The sequence below is a fragment of the Episyrphus balteatus genome, chromosome 2, assembly GCF_945859705.1.
Source record: "Episyrphus balteatus chromosome 2, idEpiBalt1.1, whole genome shotgun sequence".
NCBI classification, from domain to species: domain Eukaryota; kingdom Metazoa; phylum Arthropoda; class Insecta; order Diptera; family Syrphidae; genus Episyrphus; species Episyrphus balteatus.
In genome coordinates this window covers 204,984-231,560 of record NC_079135.1, presented here as the reverse complement: position 1 = coordinate 231,560, position 26,577 = coordinate 204,984, and the positions used below count along the sequence as shown (strand labels likewise).

The window sequence follows — 26,577 nt, the reverse complement described above, 5'->3', positions numbered from 1 at the left end:
AGGTTTTATTTAATTTTGGCGTTTTGTTTGAAAAATTTTGAAAACTCTATAGTTTTTTTTTTTTTTTTTGATTTTACTAAATTTTGTTTATCACCCTCTTCTTCCAAAAAGTGTTAAGCTTCAGCACAAAACTGAAAAAAAAGTTAATTAATTGTAAAAATTCAAAAAATGATGATCGATCTAATGTGTGATGCAATTAAAGCAGGTGCAAAAGACAAATGTAACTAAATCAAAAAATAAACCTTAAATTAAACCAAATTCAATATTCCAAATTCAAAAAATTTAAAAACAAAATAGAGTGATATTATGATAAAAAATGGATTACAAAAACAAGACGAAGATGGGGAATTTTAAAAATTCCAGGTACTACCTATCCAACACAAATACTAAAATAAACTTAGAAACCTGCAGGCGGTGAGATGAACTTGTGGGCAAACGTAATTGGATGACAAAGTGTTGTTGTACTGTATAAGGGATACAGTGATACGTAGTTGGAGACAGAGTAACCAAAGAAGACGACGACGTACAAGCCATACCAAATCGAGAAGTGGAAACAGTTCATCAGCACAAAAGGGCTTTTGAGGCAGATCCCTTTTCCAGCCAATTCTATTCCAAACTTTATTCAACTCGCTTTCAAACACAGAACACGCAATAGGGATACAAATAATAATAATAAAATGAGTCAATCGATAATAGAAAACTTTAGCATAGCGCTGCCAAGAGCTCGACTAATTACTCTATGGGTAGCATTTAACCTAGCTTTCATACTGCAGGAACCTTCAAAAAAATTGGCTTCAGTCGATGCAGCGTGAGTATAAAACCTTGAAAATAAATTCCTTAATTTATAGCCTTATTATACAAAAATACTCACACGAACAACAGCCAAACAAGAAATGACACCTCTTGAGGTCAATATTATGCAAAATATTAGCTCTTTTTTACGCCCTGCTAGCCTGCTACTTATGATCGTTCTTGCGTCTCTCGAAACCCTTAAGCATCTCTCGAAACTCAACTTAAGGACCTACTTGGTCCATGCTATGAAAAAAAGTTTTTTTTTCTTGTCTTCTTCTTCTCCTTTTGCTTCTTAAGTGAATTATCTAAAGGAGCATCTATAAAGTGTACCCCTTTGAAATTTATCGATGGAAAATAGTTACCAAGTATGTAAGCAGCTTATAGCTCTTACACTTTGACACCGATTAAATTGCTAATTAAATCTTTCAAGTCGAATATACAATCTTGGTTAGACAAATATTTATTTTACAATATTTAAAACATTAACATTTGATATTTTTCCTAATTTATATTGAACAAGAAGCTTTTTCTAAGCTTTTATTCCACCATCACACACAACGAAAGAAACTCTCTTCTCTATAGGTTATATAAAGCGTATAAACGTATGTATATGTAGGTGCTCCCAACATCCAACATATATTCAATTGACCCAACGTCGTTTTAGATACATTTCCTTTTACCTTTACCTTATACATATCTACATGTTGTAGAGTACATACAAATAATGTTTGTCGTCAGTAATTTTCTTCCACATATAGGTAAACTGCTCCATAAATATTAATTTAACTCAAAGTTTTTCATGCTCGTAGAAGTCCCTAAATAGACCAGCTTTGTTAATCGTGTAGCTTATTTATACATTAAGTATATATAGAGGTGATGCATCAAATTCCTTTCATTTTAAATGAAACATAAAAAAATATTAAACTTTAATTTTCTATTAAAATGGCAATCGGATTAGGTAGTCGTCATACAACTGGTTCAGTAGTCTTACTACTATTATAGTACGAGTGCTCCTATTTGGTTATGATTTTGAATGGATGTATGTAGGTACCTAAATATGTATATATGTTAATCAATCAAGTACCTAATTTAGTTCATATTTTGAGGAATAAAAGTCCAGTAACCGGTATATGTGTTGAGCTGTATAAAACATGAAAGCAAAATGGTTTTGATTTTTTCCAAGGCAGCATGAAATACTGTTTTATTTTTGTCAAACATGAATATTATTCCATTCTTAAAAACTATAACGGTTTTTTAGTGTAAACTGTGATAATTTCATAAAATTTTAGCATCTTTATTGACCTTTTGTTGAAAAAAGAAAACTAATTTTTTGTACAATATTAAATTGTTAAATACCTTCAAATGGACAATTTTTTCCAAAAGCCTTATTCCTACATTTTAAGAAACCTATTCGAGAAACGAATTTTAACAAAGCACAGGGTATCCCTTAATTAACGGTCCAATCGAAATATGCTGAAAGAAAAACTTACAAACTTCTATAAAAAAAACTCTACTATGAAATAGCATGTTTTTACTTTATATTTTAAATTTTACTTCCCCGGTTCATAATTGATTTTTTTTTTAATTCTTTCACTTAAATATTGGTTAAATTTGAGAAAAATTAATGTATTAAAATTTTGTATAGGTATAGGAATTACTCCATTGCACCACAAATCAATTAATAGTTCAAATGTTTAATAAAACTCTATTATGGCTTATTAATTAGGTAATATAAAAAACTTACCCTTTTATTGTAGTTTCTAAAAGAGTATAAATGCTTTTAAAGTTGAACTAAGAACGAAAGATATTGCAATTTGAATTAAACAAGCCGAGGTTTTTGGAGCAAAAAAAAAACAAAAAAATTAGAGGCATTTGTTAAAAAAAAATAAACAAATAACAATAATCTATTATCCGAGTAAATGAGTCTTATTTGCTCTTCTTTGTTAAATTAAAATTCCAATATATCAAGGAACAACTAATTTTCTCTTTTATCAAATTTTGTTCGAGTCATTGTATTTGTGACACCTTGTTGATACTAAATGGTTATCAGAACACAAAAATAAGCAAAAATCAAATAGTCGTATATGACTTTATGGGTCATATTTTGTAGAATTTTAAAAAGCTTATCTTTGGCAGAATGACATGATTCAAAACAAGATTTATTATCAAAAAAAACTTCTCGTCAGTCAAAAACAGTACATTATGATGATTGCCCAGTCCAACTATATTAGCTGGTACATTCAAAATCTCACAGCAAATTAATATCATCCACTGCCAACCCATCTTGAATGCTACTTTTTTTATAGAAAACATTTACCTATGACAAAGAAATAAAAGCATGACTTATTAGTTATTTACAATAATGATTAGTTATTTACAGTAAAAAACAAACTTACTATTGAGATAGGAATGCTATGATTCATAGACACAATCAAATATATATTTTGAAAAATATTATAAAAATATACAATTTTTGCATAAGACATTAAAAAAATTGTTTTTATAATATAAATATAATGTTTATTTAATCCCTGAAAAACAGCTTTTAGAAATACATAATAAATTACACACTCAAAAAATAAAAAATATAGACACAAAATTGCTGGTTCAGTTTTTCTTCCTAAATTAAATGAAAGCCTAGTCAAAAAAATTATGTTTGCGGTTCATATACAAATTTGTTTAAAGCTATCATGTTTCTTCTCAACACCTATTTGTGGCGTATTACATGACCAGCAACTTAATTTGACTATGTCGGTTGACTAGGGCTGTTCCCATACGGTCATCCAGTGGTGGTTTTTAGTAGGTTAAATGGAGTTGGCGTCTGTCCATGGTAAAAATGATAGCAGACAGATACATATACTAGGGATGTTCCATAACGGTCATCCAGTGGTGGTTTTTAGTAGGTAGGTTAAATAGAGTTGGCGATTATCCATGGAAAAATGATAGTAATACGACTCCTTACCAAACAAGAAGGACTCTGCTTCCTAGTTGTTTAATGAAATTATATTTACCTCCAGAGTTTCCATAGAATTGAAATCCTCACTATTTTGTTTAATTCTTTCAGAACCTTAAAGTTATGGTGGAGTGTACACTTTTTTATTACTAAGAATTATTTAATTAGTGTCTTTAAACTTTAAAAATAGTTATGTTTTTTTTTTTGTATTTGTTGTGAGAAATTAAGCCCTATATTCGTTATAAGTAACTCATTACATAATAATGTTAAATAAAGTGTACAGAATTACTGATCTGGAAAAAAATATTCCACAACAACAAAAATTTTAAGCCTTGTGTTGTTTTTTTTAATTAATAAATAAATTAATTTTAATTTTGTAATTAAGTTTATTCTCTAAATTTTGTTTAACAAGTATCCATTTCCTTATATTAATTAGGGCCGGTTTGTTGACACTAGATTATGTTTTAATCAAGGATTTTTATATGGAATAATACTTGATTAAAAGATAATCGACTGTGAACAAACTGGCCCTTATACTCATAAATTGAACTATAAATTAAATTCTGTCAGCTTGAATATAAAGGGCCTTACATTTTCTTTGAATTATCTAATTTAACCCATTTTTTCAGAATATACATAGGTAATGTGGTTAGTTACCTACAGGTGGTTTTCGTATCTCCTAAAGAATTCAAATAAATTAATTCATATATGTAGCAAGTTAAGTTTTTCAAGCAAGTCAAAATTGGTCACCTTCCCAATTAAAAACAATCTTGTTTGATTTTCAGAAATAATAGTCGTCACAGAGACAAGTGAACAAGGATAAGTTTTCTTAAAGACCACTGATATTAGTATGATATATGAAACTCATTTTCAGCTGAATGATCATATTTAAGTTTATATTTGTATAAAGTGTTTTTCTTCTAACTTAATAGTCATATTTTTGCAATTTTTTCAAAATAAGTTTAATATCAAAATCAGGTAAGTGAACGTTTAATGTTGCAAATTTTGCACAAATTAATATCATATTTGAAATCTAAGAATCGAAATCTTAAATTTTATAAATTTATTCAAGAATAACAAGAATTGTTATCGTTAACTAAAATATTTTAATTATAAAACTTGTTTTAAACTTAGCCAATGAAAGCAATAACTTTAAAACTCCGCTTGTTTTTGTTTATAGAAATTATTTTTAATTTTGAGATATTGCGCCACTTTCAATCAAACCAACAAGAGCTTTATGGAATGTAGTAATTTGCATTTTTGTTGCATTAATAAAACATTCTTTTTCAAATGTTCAAGACTTTTTTTTATCATCTGTTGAAATCTGTACTGTTTAAGTATAAAAATAATTTTAATTTTCAGCTGATTCAGATTGCTTCGAGGTATATTCCAGTATTCTCAGACATGTCTAGCACTATTGGCTCGTGCAGTATCTTACGTCAGTATAAACTGTGGACCAATTCTAAAGTAAATCTAATGGAGGTTACTAAAATACTAACTCCGTACGAGTTGTAAAGCAGGTTTATAACCCACCTCCTAAAGGTTCGCGAATGGACAAATCTCTCCCTTAATCTTCTCTATACAAACATAACATTCCATCACTTGAATTTAAGCTCACTGAAAGTCTCTCTGAGAATAGAACTGTGATTCTGAGGTATAAAGTAATAATAGTTTTTTTCTTTTCTCGAGAATAAATAGGGCGTGGGTTAATTTTGAGCAGGTGTTCCATTAAAATTCTAATCTTTAGAGATTATATTTTTATATATATATATATATATATATATATATATATATATATATATATATTAGGGTGGGTCAAAAAAAATCGAAATTCATTTTTTATATTATATATATATATATAGTTTTTCTATAAGAAAGATCTGTAAAGCATCTATTATTTTGGACATTGATGAAAATTGAGTACTTCTGTCGAAGTTTTCGTAATTTCATGAAGTACTTCAAGCCCGTCTGTTTCTCAAAAGTTTATAAAAAACAACATAGTAGTGGTTTCAGCTATTCTTGATCCAACGCTCTCTTGCACTCTATCTTGTTTCCTGCAACCTGAGTGCTGAGTACTTAGCAGAACTTCTCAAAAAAATAAATATTATGTGTTCTAAACGTACCGAAGAAAGAAGCCGTAAAAATCCTGATTTGGGGCTTATGTCTTTGAATCTTTGAGCCACTTCGAATCTTTGAGCCACTTTCGCAGCATTCTCAGCTAACTTAAAATCATTTCATAAATGCATTAGTGATTTTTGATGCGAATAAGGTAACAGCAATACCGTCATAAAGGAAATTCGATAAATCATTCCACTGAAGACGAAAGTTCGAATTCAGAGAGTTTATAAAGTTTTAGCTTTTATTTACTTGTAGTTGCATGCTAGAAAGCAGAGATCACGCATAAGACTTTGTTGTTAAGCTTGTAACGAATATTCATTTGCTAACAGTGTAGAAATGAATGCTGGTATTTTTTTAAATCAATTCATTGGATTAGAAAAAGAATCCGCTTTGTAAATTTATAAAGCAAAGAAAATGAACTAACCACTCCAGATACCACCCCTAGAAAATGTCTACCTGAGCCTGTGGCCCCCTCTCTAAGTCGCAGATGATCGTTAGAAATCTCATAGGTACTATTATTTTGGGTTTAAGGGTGTTTTTTTTTTTTTTTGTAAGAAAGTACACATTTTTATTTTAAATACAAATTAAGATTTCTCCAATTTATTGAACATGAATATTTTTTTGAATTAAATTTTTCGTTTTTATTTCAGAACTGGTGGGGGCAGTATGTTGGGCGATGTCAACATATCTGAGATATTGGATTCGTTCAGTGTAAGCTACGACAAAAGAGTAAGACCAAACTATGGAGGTATGTATATATTCGTAAACTATAAACAGTAACCAAATAGTAGTATATTTTTTATATTAAAAAAAAAATAACAAGAAAAAGAATACGAATAAATTGGAAAATATTACAAAAATATTACACAGGCTTTACAATAATTCAAATCAAAATTAAAACAAAAAAGAATATCCTCACAAAAATTTGTTTGGATTTTTGGATTAGTTTTAATTTTATAGATTCAGAATTAAAATCTGATCTGAATATCAAAGATGTAGCAAGCTTAATATTGGAATTTCATTAAATATATAGCTTAAAAATTAATTTTAATAATTGAATTTTATTAAATGGTTCAAGATCGAAAACAATACGGTCAGTTAGAAATATATTATTTTTTTTAATTTCCCGGAACGAATGCAGTAAAAAAAAAATATCAATCAAAACAAAATTAGAAAGAATAGCTATAAACTCTATTCGTGTTTCAGGACCTCCGGTTGAAGTTGGAGTCACCATGTATGTGCTATCGATCAGCTCGCTGTCTGAAGTGAAAATGGTACAAATTAGACCATGTACCTTTTACCTTGTTCATACACGAAACATATTTTTGTTCTTGATTTTTCTGTAACTAGACTTTTTTTGGTTTTTGTTAAAGAGTTGTTAATCTATTCATTAAAATATTTTTTGTTTTTGGTTTTGAATTTGTTTTGTTTTATTTTTTTATTATTTTGATGTTTTTCTTTTTGATGTCTTTAATCTGATTGTATTACTGACCACTTTATTAGTATAATTCATCTTACATGATTTTACGTATTTTGCTACATTTAGTATCCTGAGGGCACAATAATTATTTCCATCTGGAAAGAAATTTAGGGACACTTTTATGTTTTATTTTTTGTATCTTACAATTGTAGACATTTTTTATCATATTCTTTTAGAATTAATAACTCGTAGCTTACACACAAATGATGTTTTACATGTTTGATGCCCTTAACCTCATTGTTCCCTTGTCTTGAAAGGTCAAATATATTACAAGAAAAAATATTAAAACTAATTGATTTCATTTATATATCTAGATATTTGAAAGCCATGCATTTAAGATAAATGAAGGACAGCTAACCCAGTTAGGATCTGATTGAATGTAAACACAAAAAATAATTTTTAAAAAAATATATGTTGTCATTTACCTTCATACATTTTTAGAAATGAAAATAGCTTTTTCTAAAAAAAAAAGTTTTGCTTTCTAAATTGATTTTTGTGTAGGTGTAGTCAAACTACTTAATACATCCACAGGTTGCATTCAGTTTGCGTGTTTAAAGGAATTTAAAATGGGAGACTTTTTTTTACCACGCTTTGAAAAAAAAAATTACTGAACACTTACCAGACATAATGTATTAGACTAAAAAAAAAACAGCTACATATATTTAAGATTATTATTAATAAAAAAAAAAAAAACACAACTGGTTAACTTCTTGACGAGTATGTTCGAGGTGCATTTAATGGCAGATTGATTTGGTTTTCATTCGCTCGTCATCATACCTTTTATTTTTATTTGTTTAATAATACTATATTGTTTGTATCCCTTAGTCAGGAATTTGCTTAACTAAATACTTGTGTCAAAATTTGCAAGCACTATAAACTTATCTTTTCTGACAAAAACAAACCTTAAAACAGTACAACAATTATAAACCAAAATTAAACTGTTTGAAGTTATTAATTAGAAGAAAAAAACGTGTGTATATGTTCCAGGTCCTCCTGTGGAAGTTGGAGTCACTATGTATGTCCTCAGTATCAGTTCGGTTTCGGAAGTTCTTATGGTACATACGTAACAATTAAACCAAAAACTAACAAAAAATATACAATTTAAGGAATCTAAATTGCATTTTCACCACATTTTTTATTTATTTATTTTTTATTTTGTTGTATTAAACAAAATGAGATATACCTATAAATCTTTATTTTGTTTGATATTGCTACGCATTTTCAAATTATATATATGATTTATATTTTTATTTCTCAACAATTTTAAATAAATAAAATGAACTTAAAATTTGTTAACAGTTGACATATTAACATATCATAAACAGCAATGCAATTTATTAAATCGGATTTTTTATTGGTGTTGTTTAATCAAAAGCTATTTCTCTCTTACTCTCTCTCTCTCTCTCTCTTACTATATCAAAAATCTTTCTCTATCTCAGTATTACAAATTTATTTAATTTTTTGTGTTTTATTCAAATGTACACGTCATTACATTTCGTTTTTAAATTTCATATACCTAAATAATTTAGTAAAAAAAATAAACAATTTTGTTGTGATTTTATGTTTAAGTTTAAGTTATTTTTAATTCTTTTAACTGTGTAAAAGTAATTTTGCATCCTATTTCATTTCAATTCATGTACATTAATTGAATGGACTCATATTCTTTCAAATATACAAGAAAACACTTTGCCAAAAGTGTAAGTTCTTACATAAAACCTATTTACAACATGGTACTTATGGAATTTCAATACAAAAATAAAATATTGTTTTTTTTTTAAATTTGCATACGCATAGAATGCTTCAGTTTCATATGTGTTCAATAATACTCGTATATTCAATTATATATCTGTAATGTACCTACACAAATTAAATTAAATGTCCATAATTATATTGGTTCACTTTAAAGTAATTACTATTGAAAAAAATTTCGTGTGCTAATTTCAAATGTTTTTGTATGAATATAAAATACAAAAAACATATGTCCGTATATGTTATTCACAATAATAAATAAATTTTGTAAAAAATAAAAAACAATAAACAGCAACCCCGGATACTATGGTTGCGCGCATGTGTTTTTATTTAATACACACAAACATAACCTATAACAATCATGCTTAAGGTCTTATAAAGAAAGGAACTGTTTTTTTTTTTTTTGTTTTTTTTTTCTAAAAAGACAAATCTTATATTAGCTTATTTTCAACACCTTTAAAAAGAAAACACCTTTAAACAAAATAAAAGATACACAATTAAATTAATCAAGCCAAATCAGCAAAAAGTCTGTCGCTTCATTTTACGTTAGCATTTTTTTATGCTAAGCACCCACCCACATCATCACACATAACATTTAAAGCAAATGACAAATAAAAAGTAATTCTCACTATAATATTTTATTCATCATTACAGTTCATAGTTGGGAAGTTGGATATATTTTCAAAAAATGCTTCAGAAATATGTTTGTTCTAAAATGGAATATGGGTTAGGTAATATGGATTAAGGTATCTTCTATTTTCTATATTATGTTTATGACACCCATTCTCCAAGTGTCAACCGAGTAAAAAAAATTAGTTATGCAGAAAATCAAAAACCAAGCATAAAATTATACCAAACTTCAGAAAATTGTTCAGTAGAGGAGATTTATATAGGCTCTCTATGTTGTTCAATCCAAAATGTTATGATTTTATTTATTTTTAGAACGTGTCGAGAAAGTTTAATTCATCCATTTCATTCATTGATAATACCATAAAATCTCTTAAAATATTTTAACTTTGTATATAAAAAACAATTATATTTAAGGCATTCTTAATTGTTTAATTTACCTTTTCATTGAGTTTGAAACAGAACTGACTTTTGAATATTGCTTTACTTGTTCTCAACTACTGTTTCATATCTTTTTTCGGGTTTCTTATCTTTATCTATAACATTTTTTTAAATATTGTTGTAGTTAGAGTTATGAGTAGAGTTAGGTGTGAATATAACGAAACTTCTGATTATTGAACTTCAAGCGATGCAGCATCACAAGTAGCACAGAATAACATAATAAAGAAGGATTTTTCTTAAAAAATAAAAAAATAACTTATACAAAGATTAGATAAATAAACCATAAATTATTTATAATTCCCGAAATTATACTATTTTGTGCTACTTGTAATAAAGTTTTCTCTACGGTTTTAGGTTATACATAGAACAAAGGTGATATATTTAACACATATTAAAATACTTGACTCGAATCACAACAGGACATAACATTTCGTTTGTTTACTGCAGTTATCTCAGACAATCTTTTAAATTAATATTAGTTTTGACCAATAATACCAACATGCTTATATTTTATAAATATCAGCTAATTTGATCTGATAACCATCACCAAAATTAATTAAAATAATTAAAAAATTAATTAATTATACTGCTCGGAGGAAAATAAGATACTGAGAATCAAGATTATGGTCTTATTAAATCCCATATTCTTAAGACAAAAGCATTTCTTATTTAAATAAATGGAATCTGTTAAATCTGTTAAATTCAAAATTAATTCACTTTATTACAATCAGAATATTCTTCTTAAAAACAATTAAGTTTATCGTCTAGGAATGAATTGATTTATCATGAATTTTATGTGCATTCTTATTGAAATTAAATAATTGACAATAAAACAAAAGGTTAAAATAAAAGTTTATCTTAAGACTGGGTTCCCTTTTTCAGCAAAGTCAAATCTCATGTAAAAGCATTTGTGTGTATTAGTGAATGTGTTTCGCTCTATCGCCATCGAATTCTCTGGTTTTTTACTCTCAGGATGTTGGTTATGGTTTTCATTCATTGTCTCTTTGTGAGATCGCCATCGCACTCACGCGTGCGGGGTGACATGCAAATGGATGTAGGTATACTACATAGATCTTTATATGGATATGGTGTTTGTGGACGAAAACTGGTTTGAAATTCAATATTTTCATGAAAGATTTCTGGAGTGTATACCTATTTATTTTTGAAATGAAAAAGAAACTTGTTTCCATGTTGCTGTTGTGGATGGCATTTGAGTTTTTTGTGTATCAGAGAAATTTTTTGCATTATAATAATAATTATAGTTGTTCAGCGGAGAAGCAGGTAGAGGATGTGTTATATGGGTGCATTGATATAATATACTTGACAGTATCCTTTGTGTAGTTTGTATAAAAATATAAGTAGATGCGCAGAAGGATTGATTTTCAGGTTCTTGCTCACTTTTGAGTTGTTCTTCGTTGAGAAATTTTTTGTCTCGCACACGCGCGTGCCGGCTGACATGGAAATGTATTTACTTACAATATATAGAACGTTTAGGTTCTTATGTGTATGTTGTTTGAGGATGGACTCGATATCAATCCAATTTACTTTCAACACCTTTTTAATAAAGATTTTTTTAGAGTCACCAATGCAATGAACTCAGTTCGTAACTGAATCGATTTTGTTTTTTATTTACCTATACCTATACATTATTAGGAAACAAAAATAAGGCAGCATTAATAACTTATAAGTTACTTTTTTTTAAACCTTGATATTAATTTTTCAATTATGTAATCAAAGTTTAGGGAAGTTTTCAAAAATAATTTTCAAGCTCAACACTTTGAAAAAAAATGATCTATTTTTTCAAACTGATATTTTATTTATAAATTCAGATAGGCATTAGCTATTTTTTTGCTTGTTTCCTCAGTAGGTGTAATTTTAAAAACTTTTTTTGCTAAGGAAACATACTGAGCATCTTCACCTATTCAAAACTATTTCTATAAATACCATCAAGTGCATTCTAACCACAAATACACTTATATAACCCTTTACCCATTCCCCCGCGAAAATATAACTATTATACCTACAAACCTACAAAAAAAAACCGAATCCGCAACATATAAACAAAGACAATGAAAAACAAAACGACATATTTATATTATATAACCCCGCACGCACGCGCGAGTGTAGTATAATAAACAATACAACCTAGAAATCAACCTAAATATAGAAATCAATCATTGTGCACAAGCACATGTCAAATGTCAATACACATTTTTACACACAAACAAATGCATACCACATATCTAATCCTTTACCTATATTCCCGCACGAGCGATGTGAATATTACACAATGCAAAGAATTTCGCTGACACCAAAAAAAAAACCCAAAAGTGTCAACTCGCAACCGCGGGTGCGATATTATAAACACGAAATGAATTGTTAGAAAAAACCCAAGAGTCAACAAGAACAAAACAACCCTTTTTGAAAACAAAAGATAATGATCTTGCAAAAAATATCTACTATCTACCTACTCTCTGCAGCATCTTCATAATTTCATGAATGATTTCTGCCTGCCTGAGTGAGGAAATAGGAAACAAAAAAAAAAAAGTATTATGTAAACACAAAAAACAAAAACAAAATATAACGAGAAAATGAGAGCGCAAGAGCAAGTTTTTTTTCAATAAATAGAAAAGAACAGAAAAAAAGAATTCATCAGCGCCAGCTTATGCGTGGCATTCTTTTGAACTAAATTTTCATGTGTGCGTGATCAATGGAATTTTCAAAGTAAAAAAAGCTAAAATAGACACTTTTTCAACAATTTATATTAAAAATACTGTGAGCAAAAATATATATTTTTTTTTTGAAACTGATTTGAAATATAATGAAAAAAAAATAATAAAAATAAATTGTGGATGCTTTGACTGTCCCTTCCTCAAAAACAGAATGCAAATATTGGTTTATTAAAATCAAATTTTTAGTGTGTAAATAAAAAAAAAATTTTTTTTTGGCAAACGGGTTGCATGAACAACTTAATTAACTTCTCATTAAAAAATACAAAAACATTTTAAAAAATAATCACGCTTTGCCCCACGACTAAAATGCTAAAAAAGTGCATTTTTAAACCTTTCCTTCAAATTAACCGTTCAAACTAACTTCAAATTAAATTTTAGAAATTTTATTGGATTCTCCTAATTTCCCTTTATTGTTTTCTTTTTGTTTCATCTAAAAACACTAATAAACGGTAAAGTTATTCTAAGAAGAGTGAGTAAAAAAACATGAAATTACAACAAATTAACGAAGCTTTTTTTCTAATAAAAAAAAAAAAAAAAAAAAAATCTGTTTCGCGTACTGCATGAAAACACATTTGATCATTATAAAACAAAAAAAAAATAAATAAAAAGTTTATAAACAACGGTGCCCCAACCAAAATTCTGATTCAATCTAAATTTGCAGGAAAATAATCATTTTCGACCCTTATAAAAATCGCACAAGAAATGTTTCTAAAATTTAAATGATGCAAAAATATTCGTACGTTTATTACCTTTTCAAAAAAGTACGTTTCATAAGATTATCTTATAAACTGCAAAAGTAATACAACAATTAGTCAACCATCTTCCATTAAAATGCTATGGAAACCCCCCCTTAATAATAAAGATTCCTATCCTTTTAATTTTCATTATGCAAACATTTTGGATCGTTCTTATTAAGAAGATTTCTTATTTTGAGAAGGCAGTCTTCTTGGTAGAATTAACCAGAATCCACTTAATTTAATACAGATTCCACTTAATTACAGCATGTCTTTTTTCTCCGTGTAGAAGTACATGGTAGAACTATTTTTTAAAAGTCAGCATTCGAAATGACATTTACGTTTTTTTAATATAAATATGTCCATGTTTTGATCTTCCCTTTAGAGAACCGTCTTTTTTTCATTAGGTACTCTTTCTTCAATATTGAGAAAGTAAGCTTAATTTCATTTAATTTTTTTACCTTAAACAGACGAGTTGATGACTGAGTTCATTATACTAAAATCGAAGGCTATTCAAGTTTTTTAAAGCAATGTTAAATACTAGGAACTTAAGGTGTCTGTTCATTTGAGAGTTGTTTATGTAACTTTGCAAAAAAACCAACTCTCAGAAAGCTTAAAAACTTTCAGCAGTTTTACTCTCTATAGACCAGACACCCTTAGTATTGGGTACATTTACCCGAAATCGATTCCTCAAATCATCGTGTTTACATAGCATTTTTTTCGAATATAGTTTGCACGAATAATAAAATATTTAGGTACCATTTCTGATTTATTTAGTAAGAAGTGGGAGCTATGTACATGAGTTTAATAAATAGGTATAAAAGAAAAGAGAAAAAAATAAACTACAGTTTCCTACACTTTTATTTTTAGGAGATATCGCTGGTTATTGGTTTTTAAATACTTCTCGTTTTTTGCAAGCAAAATTGAGACGATTTGTTTCAAAAGTACCCGGAAAACTAAACATTTCAGACAAAAAAAGTTCTTAGTTCGTTTACTTTATTAACTAGGTATATTAGCATTTTTATTACTCCGGTTTGTTTATTATCTTGGGTCCGATTTTTTTAAATATAAAAGTCCCTACCCGAGCAGATAAGAACAGCTTTAACTATTATTTTGATAAAAAAGTTGCCCTGTACAAAATTTTAAACAATGCTTATTTATTAATAAATACATTTGTTATGCTGAAATAAATTCAATTCTTAGTGGGCTTGAGTTCTAGTTTTTAATTTTTGTTTTTGAAATTTCGATGATTTGAAACGTCTGTTTTAAGACTTCGAATATTTTGAAATTCGAAATATGTATTTAATATTATTAAAAATTAAACAAACAAAAACCAACCAACTCCAACTCTTGAAATTCTTAAAATTGAATTCTTAATCCCACTTAGAATTGAATTTATTGATTCATGAAAGTTCATGATAATAGGAATAATTGTGTAATCTTGATGATTACACAAAAGGTACAGATTAATTTTGTTCATCAGCTCTGTTCTAAATATGTATCTTTTTGAGAAATAAAACTTTTCGGTAAAATCAATTTACAATTAATTCATTTTATGACACATTCACAACAGGAACAAACATTTATATACAAATACATACAAATACATACAAACTCGTTATAGGTTTTGTTGTGCTTCTTATTATCTGTGTGTGTGCCTTTAATCGTTTACATAATAAATGATAGGTAACTTTTATTTTTCATTTTTATTTGTAATTTTATTTTATTTTTTAAAGTCAATTTCAATATTTGTTTATGAGTTAAAAAGCATTTTTTTGTTTCATTTTGTTTCTATTTATTTTTTATTTTAATTATGATGTAAAACATTTTTTGGCGAAAAACCCGAGTGGAAACCAAATCAATATATTTTTTAGATTCTGGTATGAATTCTTCTAGATGCTGGTAAACATATTCGTTATTTTTTTTTTTTTTTTTTAATTTTCAATTTGGTACAATGAAGACAAAATGCCAAATGTAAAAAATAAATTGCTCTTAGAGCTTAAACTTATATTTCCATTAATAGATAACCAACATAGGAAAAGTTGATATAGCCACAACAACCTGATATGGTCACTAAACGACGTGACTTTATTTATTCATGCGTTTAACTATACAGTAATAATAAATTGTATTTGTCTTGTTTCTCCCGATTTCAAAACTAAAAAAAAACTAATTTTTCTCATTAAAATATTACTATATACAAATAAATACGTATATATATATACCTACTCAAAATAACTTATTCATATAACTTGTGGTTTATTTAACCATTGCTTCTTTATTGTTATAACCTTAATTATTAAATATAAATAAATAAAATCTTTTGGACTGTTTAAGGTTCCAGTGGTTTTGTGTTTAAAGGCCCTTAGAACAGTTAACATAATATTTTCCACCTTTGTTTAGTTCCTTTGGTTTTTAAGTTGACTGTTTTGGAAAGAAAATCGAGCATTTTTTTATATATAATTTCGTATGTATTTGAAAAAGACTTTGATTATTTGGCTGATGTTTGTTATGTTGTTCTGCATGATGCATAAAAGCTTAAATATAGAAACGGACGATTCTGGTTGAAAACATTTATATCAAAAGAATTTAAGAAAGGTGCATGCGGTGTTATTTGAAGTAATAATTGTAATACAATAATGTACGAACTTTAAAGTCCGACATTACTACCATTAAAATTTGTGTTATGTTCATTTTCGTTTGTTTTTTTTTTTAGTTCGATTTTATAGCTAACTTCAATCTTTTTTGTTTTTAATAACTCTTCTCTTCTGGTTTTTTAGTTAAAATAAAAGTTTGCTTTTCTATCGCATTATTTTTTTATACTTTTATTTTAGTTTCGGCTAATGACGTTTTTTTTCTTTATTTCTTATTACAATTATATAAATTGAAGCTTCCAATTCTTAGTTTATATCAAAGCTAATCTTCAGCATGAACTAATTTTGCATTTTGAATTTCACGTCTTGTTTTTTTTTTCTTCAAAAAAAAAAAAAAAAACAACAAAAATTATTGAAATGTGGACTTAAAGGACTTCACATTGGACTTTTACTTCCGCCAATTTTGGACTGATCCCCGATTAGCGTATAAAAAACGACCTGGGGTTGAAACATTATCAGTTGGATCAGAATTCATCAAAAATATATGGGTACCTGACACCTTTTTTGTAAATGAAAAGCAGTCATACTTTCACATAGCAACAACCAGTAACGAATTCATTCGCGTACACCATTCAGGATCAATTACAAGAAGTATAAGGTAAGTTAATATCATTCAGAAATAATACTTACATATAGCACAATACAACTACAAATAGGTTTTTTTTCCTTTTATGAAGCTGATATAGTGTTCCTTTCTGAATGTTAAAATGTACTAAAATTTAAATTAAAAAAAAAAAAAAAAACAAAAGGGGACACACCAAATCCAAACTTATATTTATACAGTGTGACGGAAAAGTAATTTTACAAACTGAATGTACCTCAATTTTATCGTAATCAACGTTCAATCAGGGAAAATGATTCTGACAATTTTAGTATTTTTAATGATAATCAAAAAACTTAAACAGGGTGGCGTATGAGTATTGTCGTAATTCTTTTTCACTAGAACTCTGATTTCTATGTATACAATGTAAATATGCGTATTTTTATCTTCGAATAAACCTTTCAGGAAAACAGCGCTTCTTTTTTTGAAGTTATACTTCTTATGGGACGGTGGGTATGAAAATTTGTTTTTTTTTGACAAGAAAGTCAAAGGGATTATGACGCGATCGCCATCTCCGAGACAATTGGGCAGCAGGGCTGTCGTTTCACCCTTAGAGTTGGTAGTACTTTAGTATTTAAAAATGCAGTACGCCGCAGTACTGTAAAAAAAAACACACAACACGTGGCAAGTTGCATGTTTCATGTCGCATGTGGCAAGTTGAATGTGGCAAGTTGTTTGTGGCAAGTTGCAAGTTGCAGATCACCATAAGCTGAGATTGTTAATAAAAATACGCTATTTGATTATTTTAATAATAATATAAAACAAAAATTATAAAAACTAAAAATATCATCAAATGAAATTCATTTAATAAACTGAGTGTGAAGTATAACTTCAGTCGCGTGTACTTGTGTACACACACTCTTTTTTTTTCATTTCTAACAAGGTGGTATGACAATATTATTGGGATAGTACTTTTTTAAGTATAAAAACTCCTTCAAAAAAAGTTTGAAAAAATTCAAACTATCTCCTCATCAAATAAATCGGCAGGTTATACCTATAATTATTGTTTTTATTGTAAACCATCTTGATTTCTATTTTAGTACATTGAACAGTGACTAATTAAATACATATGAATATTATTTCTTTTAGATTAACTATTACTGCATCATGTCCAATGAATCTACAATATTTTCCTATGGATAGGCAGCTATGTCACATAGAAATTGAGAGCTGTAAGTAATTTTTGTAAGATCGTTAAATATATACCTAACTATATAGCTACATTTTTGTACTAAAAATCGATGTGAGAATCAAATGCGCTTGTAACTTACTATGATGAATTTAGATGTTTACAAATATTAAACTCATTCAGAATATAAATTAATTCTGTAATATTGACATTGTGCTGTTTGTTCCTTTACAACTATATTAATGTGTGTTTTTATTTATTCTAAGATATGGCAAAAATAAAAGCAACAACGTACACAATATTTCAAAAAAAAAAATAAGAAAATGGTTAAGCATTTGCATTATATAACAAAACCTCGAATTTCAATATATACTGGCACTTAAAATTCACTGCTTTTTATAAACATAAAACTCGTAGCAATATTTACAATAAATTCTCTTTTTTCTACACACTTAAGTGTAAATAGTTAATAATTATAATCCAAGAAATAAATTCAAACATCATAAAATTTTCTCAGTATAGTACGTGTTTTTTTTAGTTTTTTTTTTACTATCTACATACATAGCTAACTACTATAGTAATATATCGACGAAAACTACTAGAGAATTTTTATTATTCATTCCAAATTTATTTTATACTTAAGGAGCAACAATAATTATAAAATAATAAGTTTATTGGTTGGTTTTCGGTCGCCTTCTCTTATACAGCAACCGCAGAAGGTTGATTGCAAATATCGACTGGTAACTACTATTAACAAAGGATTTTTACAATAAATTGGTTTTTAAGAAATAAAAAATATACACTTAATTAATAAGTCTATCAAATAAAACAAAACAAATAAAAATCATAATGTTTTAGTCCTTATAAATATAGCCAGACACTTCAATCACTCTTTGTATGCACTGCTTGAGTTTTATTTATACAAAACATGTTAACACAATTGCACCGATAAAAAAAAATATTGTTCTCTAAAATAGTAATAATAAATTTATGAAGCTGGAAATAGCAAATTAAGAAACCATCATAATATTTATTTTTGTCAAGTTTCAAAGCATGCTTATTTTAATTTCAGTAGAGCTTAACTACACTCAGAGTGATTTTTATTTTATTTTTAGAAATCGATATACATAAACGATTAAATGATAGATAAATGACACTCCATAAGATTGTTTGTATTTGTTTTTCTTTATATAAAAGAAATTGAGAAATATTTTTGTACCTATAGGTTTTTCATAGTAATGCAAAGTTGATGCGTTTAGAATTATTTTATTTAGGTAATATACAAATTCTATTAAATCATTTTTAAAATGTTTTAATGTGCATATTTATAACCAATATTTCTCGTACAGAATTTAGACATTTCTATCAAAAATATATGGTTTTAAACGTAAATCGATAGATAGTCAATATTGTCAAACAAGCATGTGTTTTTATTTAATTGCTTTTCTGCAGTAAATGGCTAAAGAGAAATTTTGTGTTATTTTTGTTTTCTTTTATTTGTTTATATGTACCTTATTATTTAAATTATCTGTACATTATTATTTAAATTTAAAAAAATGAACCTGACAAAAAATTATTTTTTCACAAAAAAAAATTAGTTTAAAAAAAAATGTCAACTATTTTTGGATGAATTGTTTTAATTGAATATTTAATTTTTTTATACGTTCTTAAAAAAAAAATTATTTTTAGACCAAATTAAAAAAAAGCACAACACATTTTTTTTACTTATTGTGCTTAGAAAATGCTCAGGAGCAAAATATTGTTTTTTTTTTAACTTATTTCAAAAAATGTATCATTCATCATATAACCTCAAGCTTATCGTCAGTTGTTAATTGTAATAGAAACTAATGATTAGAGATACAAATTAGGATACATATGTTCATTTGCAAATACGAAACATACTTAAGCTGATAATAAACACATGTCAAATTAGGGCTTATTTACTAGTTTTACCTGCACAAAACATTCGTTTCAGCAAATAACATACAAATTTTAAAAGTAAATCAAATGTATGCCTGGTTCGATTGCCCAACGTTAGCCTAGGAAAGCCCAACTTTTTTTTCTTTATTTTACTAATTTTTCAAAAGATAGAACAAAAAAACTTTTTTCATATCAGAAACCGAAAAAGTTCTTATTTTTTTTCCTGTGAAAAAATCGTTAGTTTAAAATCTTGATTTGTTTGCCCAAGGTTAGCCCAGGATAACCCAACTTTTATTTTCTTATAAAAGAATTAGTTTTATTAACCACAAAAAAAGTACGCATACACCACAGTGACCTTTTTAAAATTTATAATTCAGAAGAATTAAATCCACTGGTGTTTGCACTGCGACTCAAATATTATTTATTTGAATTAGAATTTTTACTTGATTGAATATAGTCCATATAACATTCCTGTTAAAAGCTTATGTTGATTTGTTTCATTTCACATAATGTCACTTGGGACGCATTTTTTTGTATATTTGCCTTATGAATACGATAATGTAAAATCGAATTAAATATACTTTTAAAAACTCTGGGTTGTTATTGCTATCAATGAAATGCAAAAAAAAAAGAAAAAATTGATAGCTTTTCTACAAGACACATATGTACAGTAGCGAGCAAAAAAAATGCAAACAATAAAAAAATTTGCATTTTTTTGTTCGTCTAAAAACGCATATTTAGGTAGACTTTTGACCAAATAATGGTTCTGGAGTAAAGTATTCCACAAATTGACTCTGTTTAATGTAAATAAAACACTTTCAATATACCAAATTTGGTAACTTAGTCCTTGTTCAAAACTCTTTAAACCTCTTTCGTTTGCATTTTTTTTGCTCGCTACTGTATATGAACTTAGTTAAAAGGATACCTACATAATGATCTACGACCTTTCCCTTATGATATCTATGGAATAAGACATTAAAAGCTTGTTTAGTTGTGTTTGCTTAGCTCTATTATCTTATTTTCTTTCAAAAAATGCATGCTTCAATAAACATTTGATTTAAGGCATGAAAATACAATGAATAGGTAAAATAGTAAATTATTGAGGACTATTAATTATATTACCAATTGAAATGACTTCTGTAAAAACTTCTGTTATTTATTTGTATTACATTAAATATTTTAACTACTATTTTTCTTATAATTCTTTTATTTTATTATTTTAAGCTTTGTCACCTTAAAAAATTTGTTTTTGCACTTATGCATTTTGTGAGGAAGTCGTAACAAATTTTATGTTTTAAGATTAAATTTGCTGTAAAGAGTGATTATAAGATTTAATTCGGGACCCTGTTTAAACATAATAATATAAAAACAAATTCACCTCTTTGAAAACGTTTCTGTAACTTTACAGATACATATAATCAGACTTGTAACTTCTTCTATTATAAAAGCAGGGTCCATATTATAGCTATCCTATATTTAAACAATAAAAAAAAATAAAAAGAATAAGTTGTCATCATAAATATGAGAAACTGTTTTTGTATAATAATTATTACACAAAATTGGGAATGACACTATTTTATATATTGTTTTGGCTCTGGAGTCGGTTACACTATGCGAGATATACGCTATTTCTGGAGAGACGGACTGAGTAGTGTTGGCATGAGCAGTGAAGTTGAGCTACCCCAATTCCGCGTTTTGGGACACAGACAGAGGGCGACCGAAATTAACCTAACCACAGGTACCCACCAAACTTGCAAACAAAATTATAAATACAGTACAATAAAACACCTGATTTTTTTTTCAAATTTTTATGTTTAAGTATAAGTTAAATTTATGAACAAGATAATAAAGTTTTTTTGTTGAGTAACTTTTTACCTTTCGTAGAAATTTTAAAATTATATTTTTGTTACTATAATTTCTTTTAGTTTGTATGATTATACTTAATTTTGATTTCTTTTGCACCTTGTTTTTCGTATGAAACATAGGGATTTAAATAAGTCCTTTTTGGCAAAGTTTTTTTTTTTGAAATAAACATTCTTATGTTACAGAACAAATAGAGATAAAAATGTGCCAACAAAATACCCAATTATGTTCTTATAACTTCTAATTAGATATATTGCTATTGTAATGAGGTAGCTCCGAGGTCATGTATAATGCTTTTGATGAGGATTAATTAATTAATTTAATTTTTTTTTAATATCACCCGACACAAAAATATTAATATATTATATAGCTTAGAAAATAATAATAAAAAAAAGTGCCCTCTATTTATTACTGCCAAATCAATCCAACATAAAAGCACTCCTGCCAATTACTACTGCCAATAAGAACAAACAGTAGCCGTAAGTTTTATGGATATTGCATATTAAATTTCTTTAACAATCGTAATAATAGTTAATTATTAAACTATGAAGTTCTGAATGAGACTATTAATATGTAAAAATATATTTGGTAAATTATATAAATACATACATTAAGTAAAAGATTTATTTAAAGCACAAAAAATAAATTTTAATGCAAATGTGTTAATAGTCTCACGATATATTTTTTTGTTTACGCATATTTTTATTTATTGCAAAATGAACTACTACCAATTCTACTGCTACATCGAATCGTTTTCCTACTGATAAATCGCTGAAAATAAATTACATAATCAAATTAAAAAAAATGTATCGTAATTCGTATAACGATACAGTTGGATATACCATGCGAGACATACGTTATAAATGGAATGAAGGCCCTAACTCCGTCGGTGTCTCAAGTGAGGTATCTCTTCCCCAATTTAAGGTCTTGGGTCATCGGCAGAGAGCTATGGAGATCAGTCTTACCACAGGTACCTGTAGACGGTTACCGATTTTTTCTGAGTTTTGTATAATTTTTGTTTTAATTTTTTCATAACATTTAAAATGTTGATATTTGGTTCTTAAACATTAAAAAAAAATAAAAGAAAAAATTGAAAATCAAAATAAAACTTTGAATATCTTTAATGAAATATTTTAGGCTAACTACTCGTAGTTTATGGGAACAAATTCAATTTTCCTTCATTCAATATAAATAAGTGTATATAAAATAATTATTTCTTCAAACAAAAACATCTTTGTTAAAAAAAAAATTGAAAAATATTGTAACTTTGAAATTCAGAACTGTTTTCTTTCAATTAAAGCTAAACAAAATTAAGGTTTCCTCTTGTCAACTTACATTTATACATTTCATCTAAAAAAGTATGTATTAAAATCTTACAATTTCTTTCTAAGTCATATTTATATGATATTGGTCATTTATTTTCTGGCTTAATAAACTTCATCAAAGTGATGATAAACGCAATTTCCAATTTGATACACATACTGTGTAACATATCAATAATGCGTCATTTTGGGAACGCCCGTTGTAGATAGTATGTATTTAGATACAAAATTAATTACTACAGCAATACAACAAACAAGAAAGTGAAACACAGAAATTATTTCACCATTAGCTCAAATGAGTATTACTAAATACAAAGCGTTCCAGAAAAGCGTTTTTTGTCGTATTATTATACAACATTATTTAAATCATGTTGAAAATTTCCAAGCAAAACTAAAAACAACTCCAGGTAAACAGTGATTCAAAAACTTACATTATCTTTGATTTCAAAATAAAGATACTCAAAGTCTCAAGATTTATAATTTAAATAAATATAAATAACTTATAATTGTAAAAATTAAATATACATATTTAAAAATAAACTATAATATTTATACCATACCTACAACTTTATAAATCATCATAAAATCGAACATATTTAACTGTTTTGAATACATAATATCAACACTTAGCCAATGCATGTTAAGCTCGCAAACTTACTCGCATAAAAAAAAACTAAGATTTTTTTAAATTATTATTTTAAATACCTAATGCCATGCCAAGTTTATACATATATATATAGTTTCCATAGTTTCTTTTTTAAATCTAAATAATATACAACTCAAGCACCAATCAACATCCGTTAGCTCTATAGCATAATAAGTAATTATATTCGCGCATCTGTAGTTAAAAAAAATCATATCCCAAGCTTTTATAAAGGCTTTCGAAGTTCTAATGACATAGCCACAATTTGAAAACACGTTAATTACTATCACATTTCATTAACAATAAAAAAAAAAAAAGATTTTTATTTAAATTGCAGCCATTTACTTTAGCTACCATATATTTTATTTGATTTATATATAAAATCAGCCATTTCAGCAAAAGCCCTCCCACAGCATGTTATCTTTTGTAAGAAAATATAGATGTCAGGTTTATACTTTTATTAACATTTTATAACGAATTACTTGAATCCAATTAAAAAAAACTGAAACCTAGCTTATTCATCTGTATATATAAACGGAACTTAAAATAATTTTTTAAAACCCATCATTTCAAAAAGCCATGTTGTTTAGAAAATATATACTTCAGCTCATTAATAAAGGGTTATGAATGACTACTTATTGATACAAACACAAAAAAGAAAACACTTAAATATTTAAATTTGGTAAACTTTTTATTTTCAGTTTTCTTTTCAAGGAGATATATTTTTTTGTTAAAACAAAGCTGGAAAAAGAATCTTAAAGATACAAAATCACCTTTGTTCTCGTTTTTTTGTTATATTTTTGGTTTTTTCTATTTTAATAATTTTATTGATATATGTATTTATTATTTTTAATTTGTTCTATCATAACAATCAATCAAATCACAATTAAATTTTTTGTTTTGTAAAAAATGCTTTTTCTTATATACTCATTCGGAATTCTTAAAATGTAAAATTATTCTTTTTGATTTTAATCTTATAAATTTTAAATAAATTATTAATTATTCAATGCATAAATCAATTTTTTAATAAAATGAATATTTTCTTTTTTCCACTTTTGCCTTTGGTGGATTTTCTTCTTCCGATTTCAGGAAACTATTCGCGATTGGCTTGTGAGATTCAGTTTGTAAGATCAATGGGGTATTACCTCATTCAAATTTATATACCATCCGGATTGATCGTTATTATATCGTGGGTATCCTTTTGGCTCAATCGAAATGCAACACCTGCCCGTGTAGCGTTGGGTGTCACAACCGTGCTAACCATGACAACGTTGATGTCTTCAACCAATGCGGCATTACCGAAAATTTCATACGTAAAATCTATTGATGTTTATCTGGGAACATGCTTCGTTATGGTTTTTGCTAGTCTTCTGGGTAAACAATTAAATTAAAAACATAAATTTTCTATTTTTCGTTCTCTGTCCCGTTAAATAATCCTGTATCGAAGTACATTACTAAGAGCAAACAAAAAATTTGTATCTTGCGTTTATATGTGTGTGCATCTTTTTTTTCTACAAACTTCATTCGCTGTAAAAATAAAATTCTATGATTTTTTCGCTAAGTTTTAAAATATAAAGTCCATCAAATTCGGTCATAAATTGAATTTTCAAAAATTGTAAAAAAAAAATTAAAAAACAATACCGGGTTTTAAAATAAAAAAGTTGTTACGCAACCAATATTCCGAGCGGTGTTGTAAATATTAATTTAAATAGTGCACTGAAACGCATGATACAAATAACACACAACTAAATGTCGCAATTTTTTTTTCTACACAGAGCATTATATTGATAAAACGTAATTTCTTTAACAGAAGTTAATTTTGCTAACAATATATAAAATATATACTATGCATAAAGATAAGCATATAATTATATATATATATATCCTTGAAAAGACATACATACATATATATATATATATATATTTATATACAATATATATGTGCATTATGTGCGTGTATATAGGTATACGTACGTATAAAACAAAATAAAAAATCTCTTTTTTCGTATTTGTATGTTATTGTTAATTTTCGTATAATGACATATTATCATTTTGAGAAAATTAATGCAAATTCATTGATATGCGCTTAAAGTTAATGCAATAGCATTCCGAGCTTTTTTATAAACACAATATACATATATATAAGTAGTCCAAAACGCCTTTTATGAAAAGCACTTTATACCACCTTACGCTTAATACAAAACTTATAAATAGCAACGCAAAAAAAATACAAATAAGTCAAATCTTCTCACGTAATTCTACAATTTAAGTTATTTATACAAAATCTATGCAAAAGATATTCAATCTCCAAGTCAAAGAACCTAAATAAACAAAATCCCATAGAAGAAAATATGAAAGATAGTTACAGGGAAATTGAGCTAACTCCTAACTCTGTGAAATTTTTATATTTTTAAAATGACGTTACAAGTATGAAAAATAAATACAAAACTTATTTTTCAAAGGTTTGTGTATAGTAACATTAATTACCGTAGGTAGGTATATTATTTTTATTAGAGTAAAAATTAATTAGTATTACAGCACTAAAATCACAATTCAGACCTACTGAAAATAAAATTAAAAACTTACTGATAGGTAGGTAGGTACTGAAGAATTCGTTGCGTTTAACAAGAAATTTAGTTTTACATTAACCGTGTTTTTTCGCAAAGCTTTCCGCAAAAGGATTTCTCAAATATCAACACTGAACAAAAATTTAATGTTTAATATTGAAAAGTTTGCTGAAGAAATTTGTATTATTTCTAAGGAAGCCTCATCAATACAAATGTAACACATTTGCTGAATAAAAAAGAAATCATGTTACA

The 26,577-nt window shown here is 27.1% G+C and overlaps 1 protein-coding gene across 17 annotated transcripts in view; it reads left to right on the top strand.

Annotated features, from left to right (window-relative positions):
• LOC129908502 (gamma-aminobutyric acid receptor subunit beta) overlaps positions 1-26,577 on the top strand; it is a 33,956-nt gene that overhangs the window by 2,007 nt on the left and 5,372 nt on the right. For 10 of the 17 annotated variants that reach the window (XM_055985034.1, XM_055985032.1, XM_055985030.1 and 7 more), the window contains exons 2-8: positions 112-808; positions 6,514-6,611; positions 7,070-7,137; positions 16,652-16,878; positions 17,971-18,053; positions 22,626-22,763; positions 24,848-25,132. In XM_055985034.1, coding sequence (XP_055841009.1) covers positions 678-808; positions 6,514-6,611; positions 7,070-7,137; positions 16,652-16,878; positions 17,971-18,053; positions 22,626-22,763; positions 24,848-25,132 — 1,030 coding nt within the window. In that variant the 5' untranslated portion in view covers positions 112-677. Of the gene's footprint in view, positions 1-111; positions 809-6,513; positions 6,612-7,069; positions 7,138-7,417; positions 8,399-16,651; positions 16,879-17,970; positions 18,054-21,530; positions 21,669-22,625; positions 22,764-24,847; positions 25,133-26,577 lie in introns of those variants that run through there. The other 7 variants (XM_055985037.1, XM_055985036.1, XM_055985035.1 and 4 more) reach the window with 3 other exon arrangements.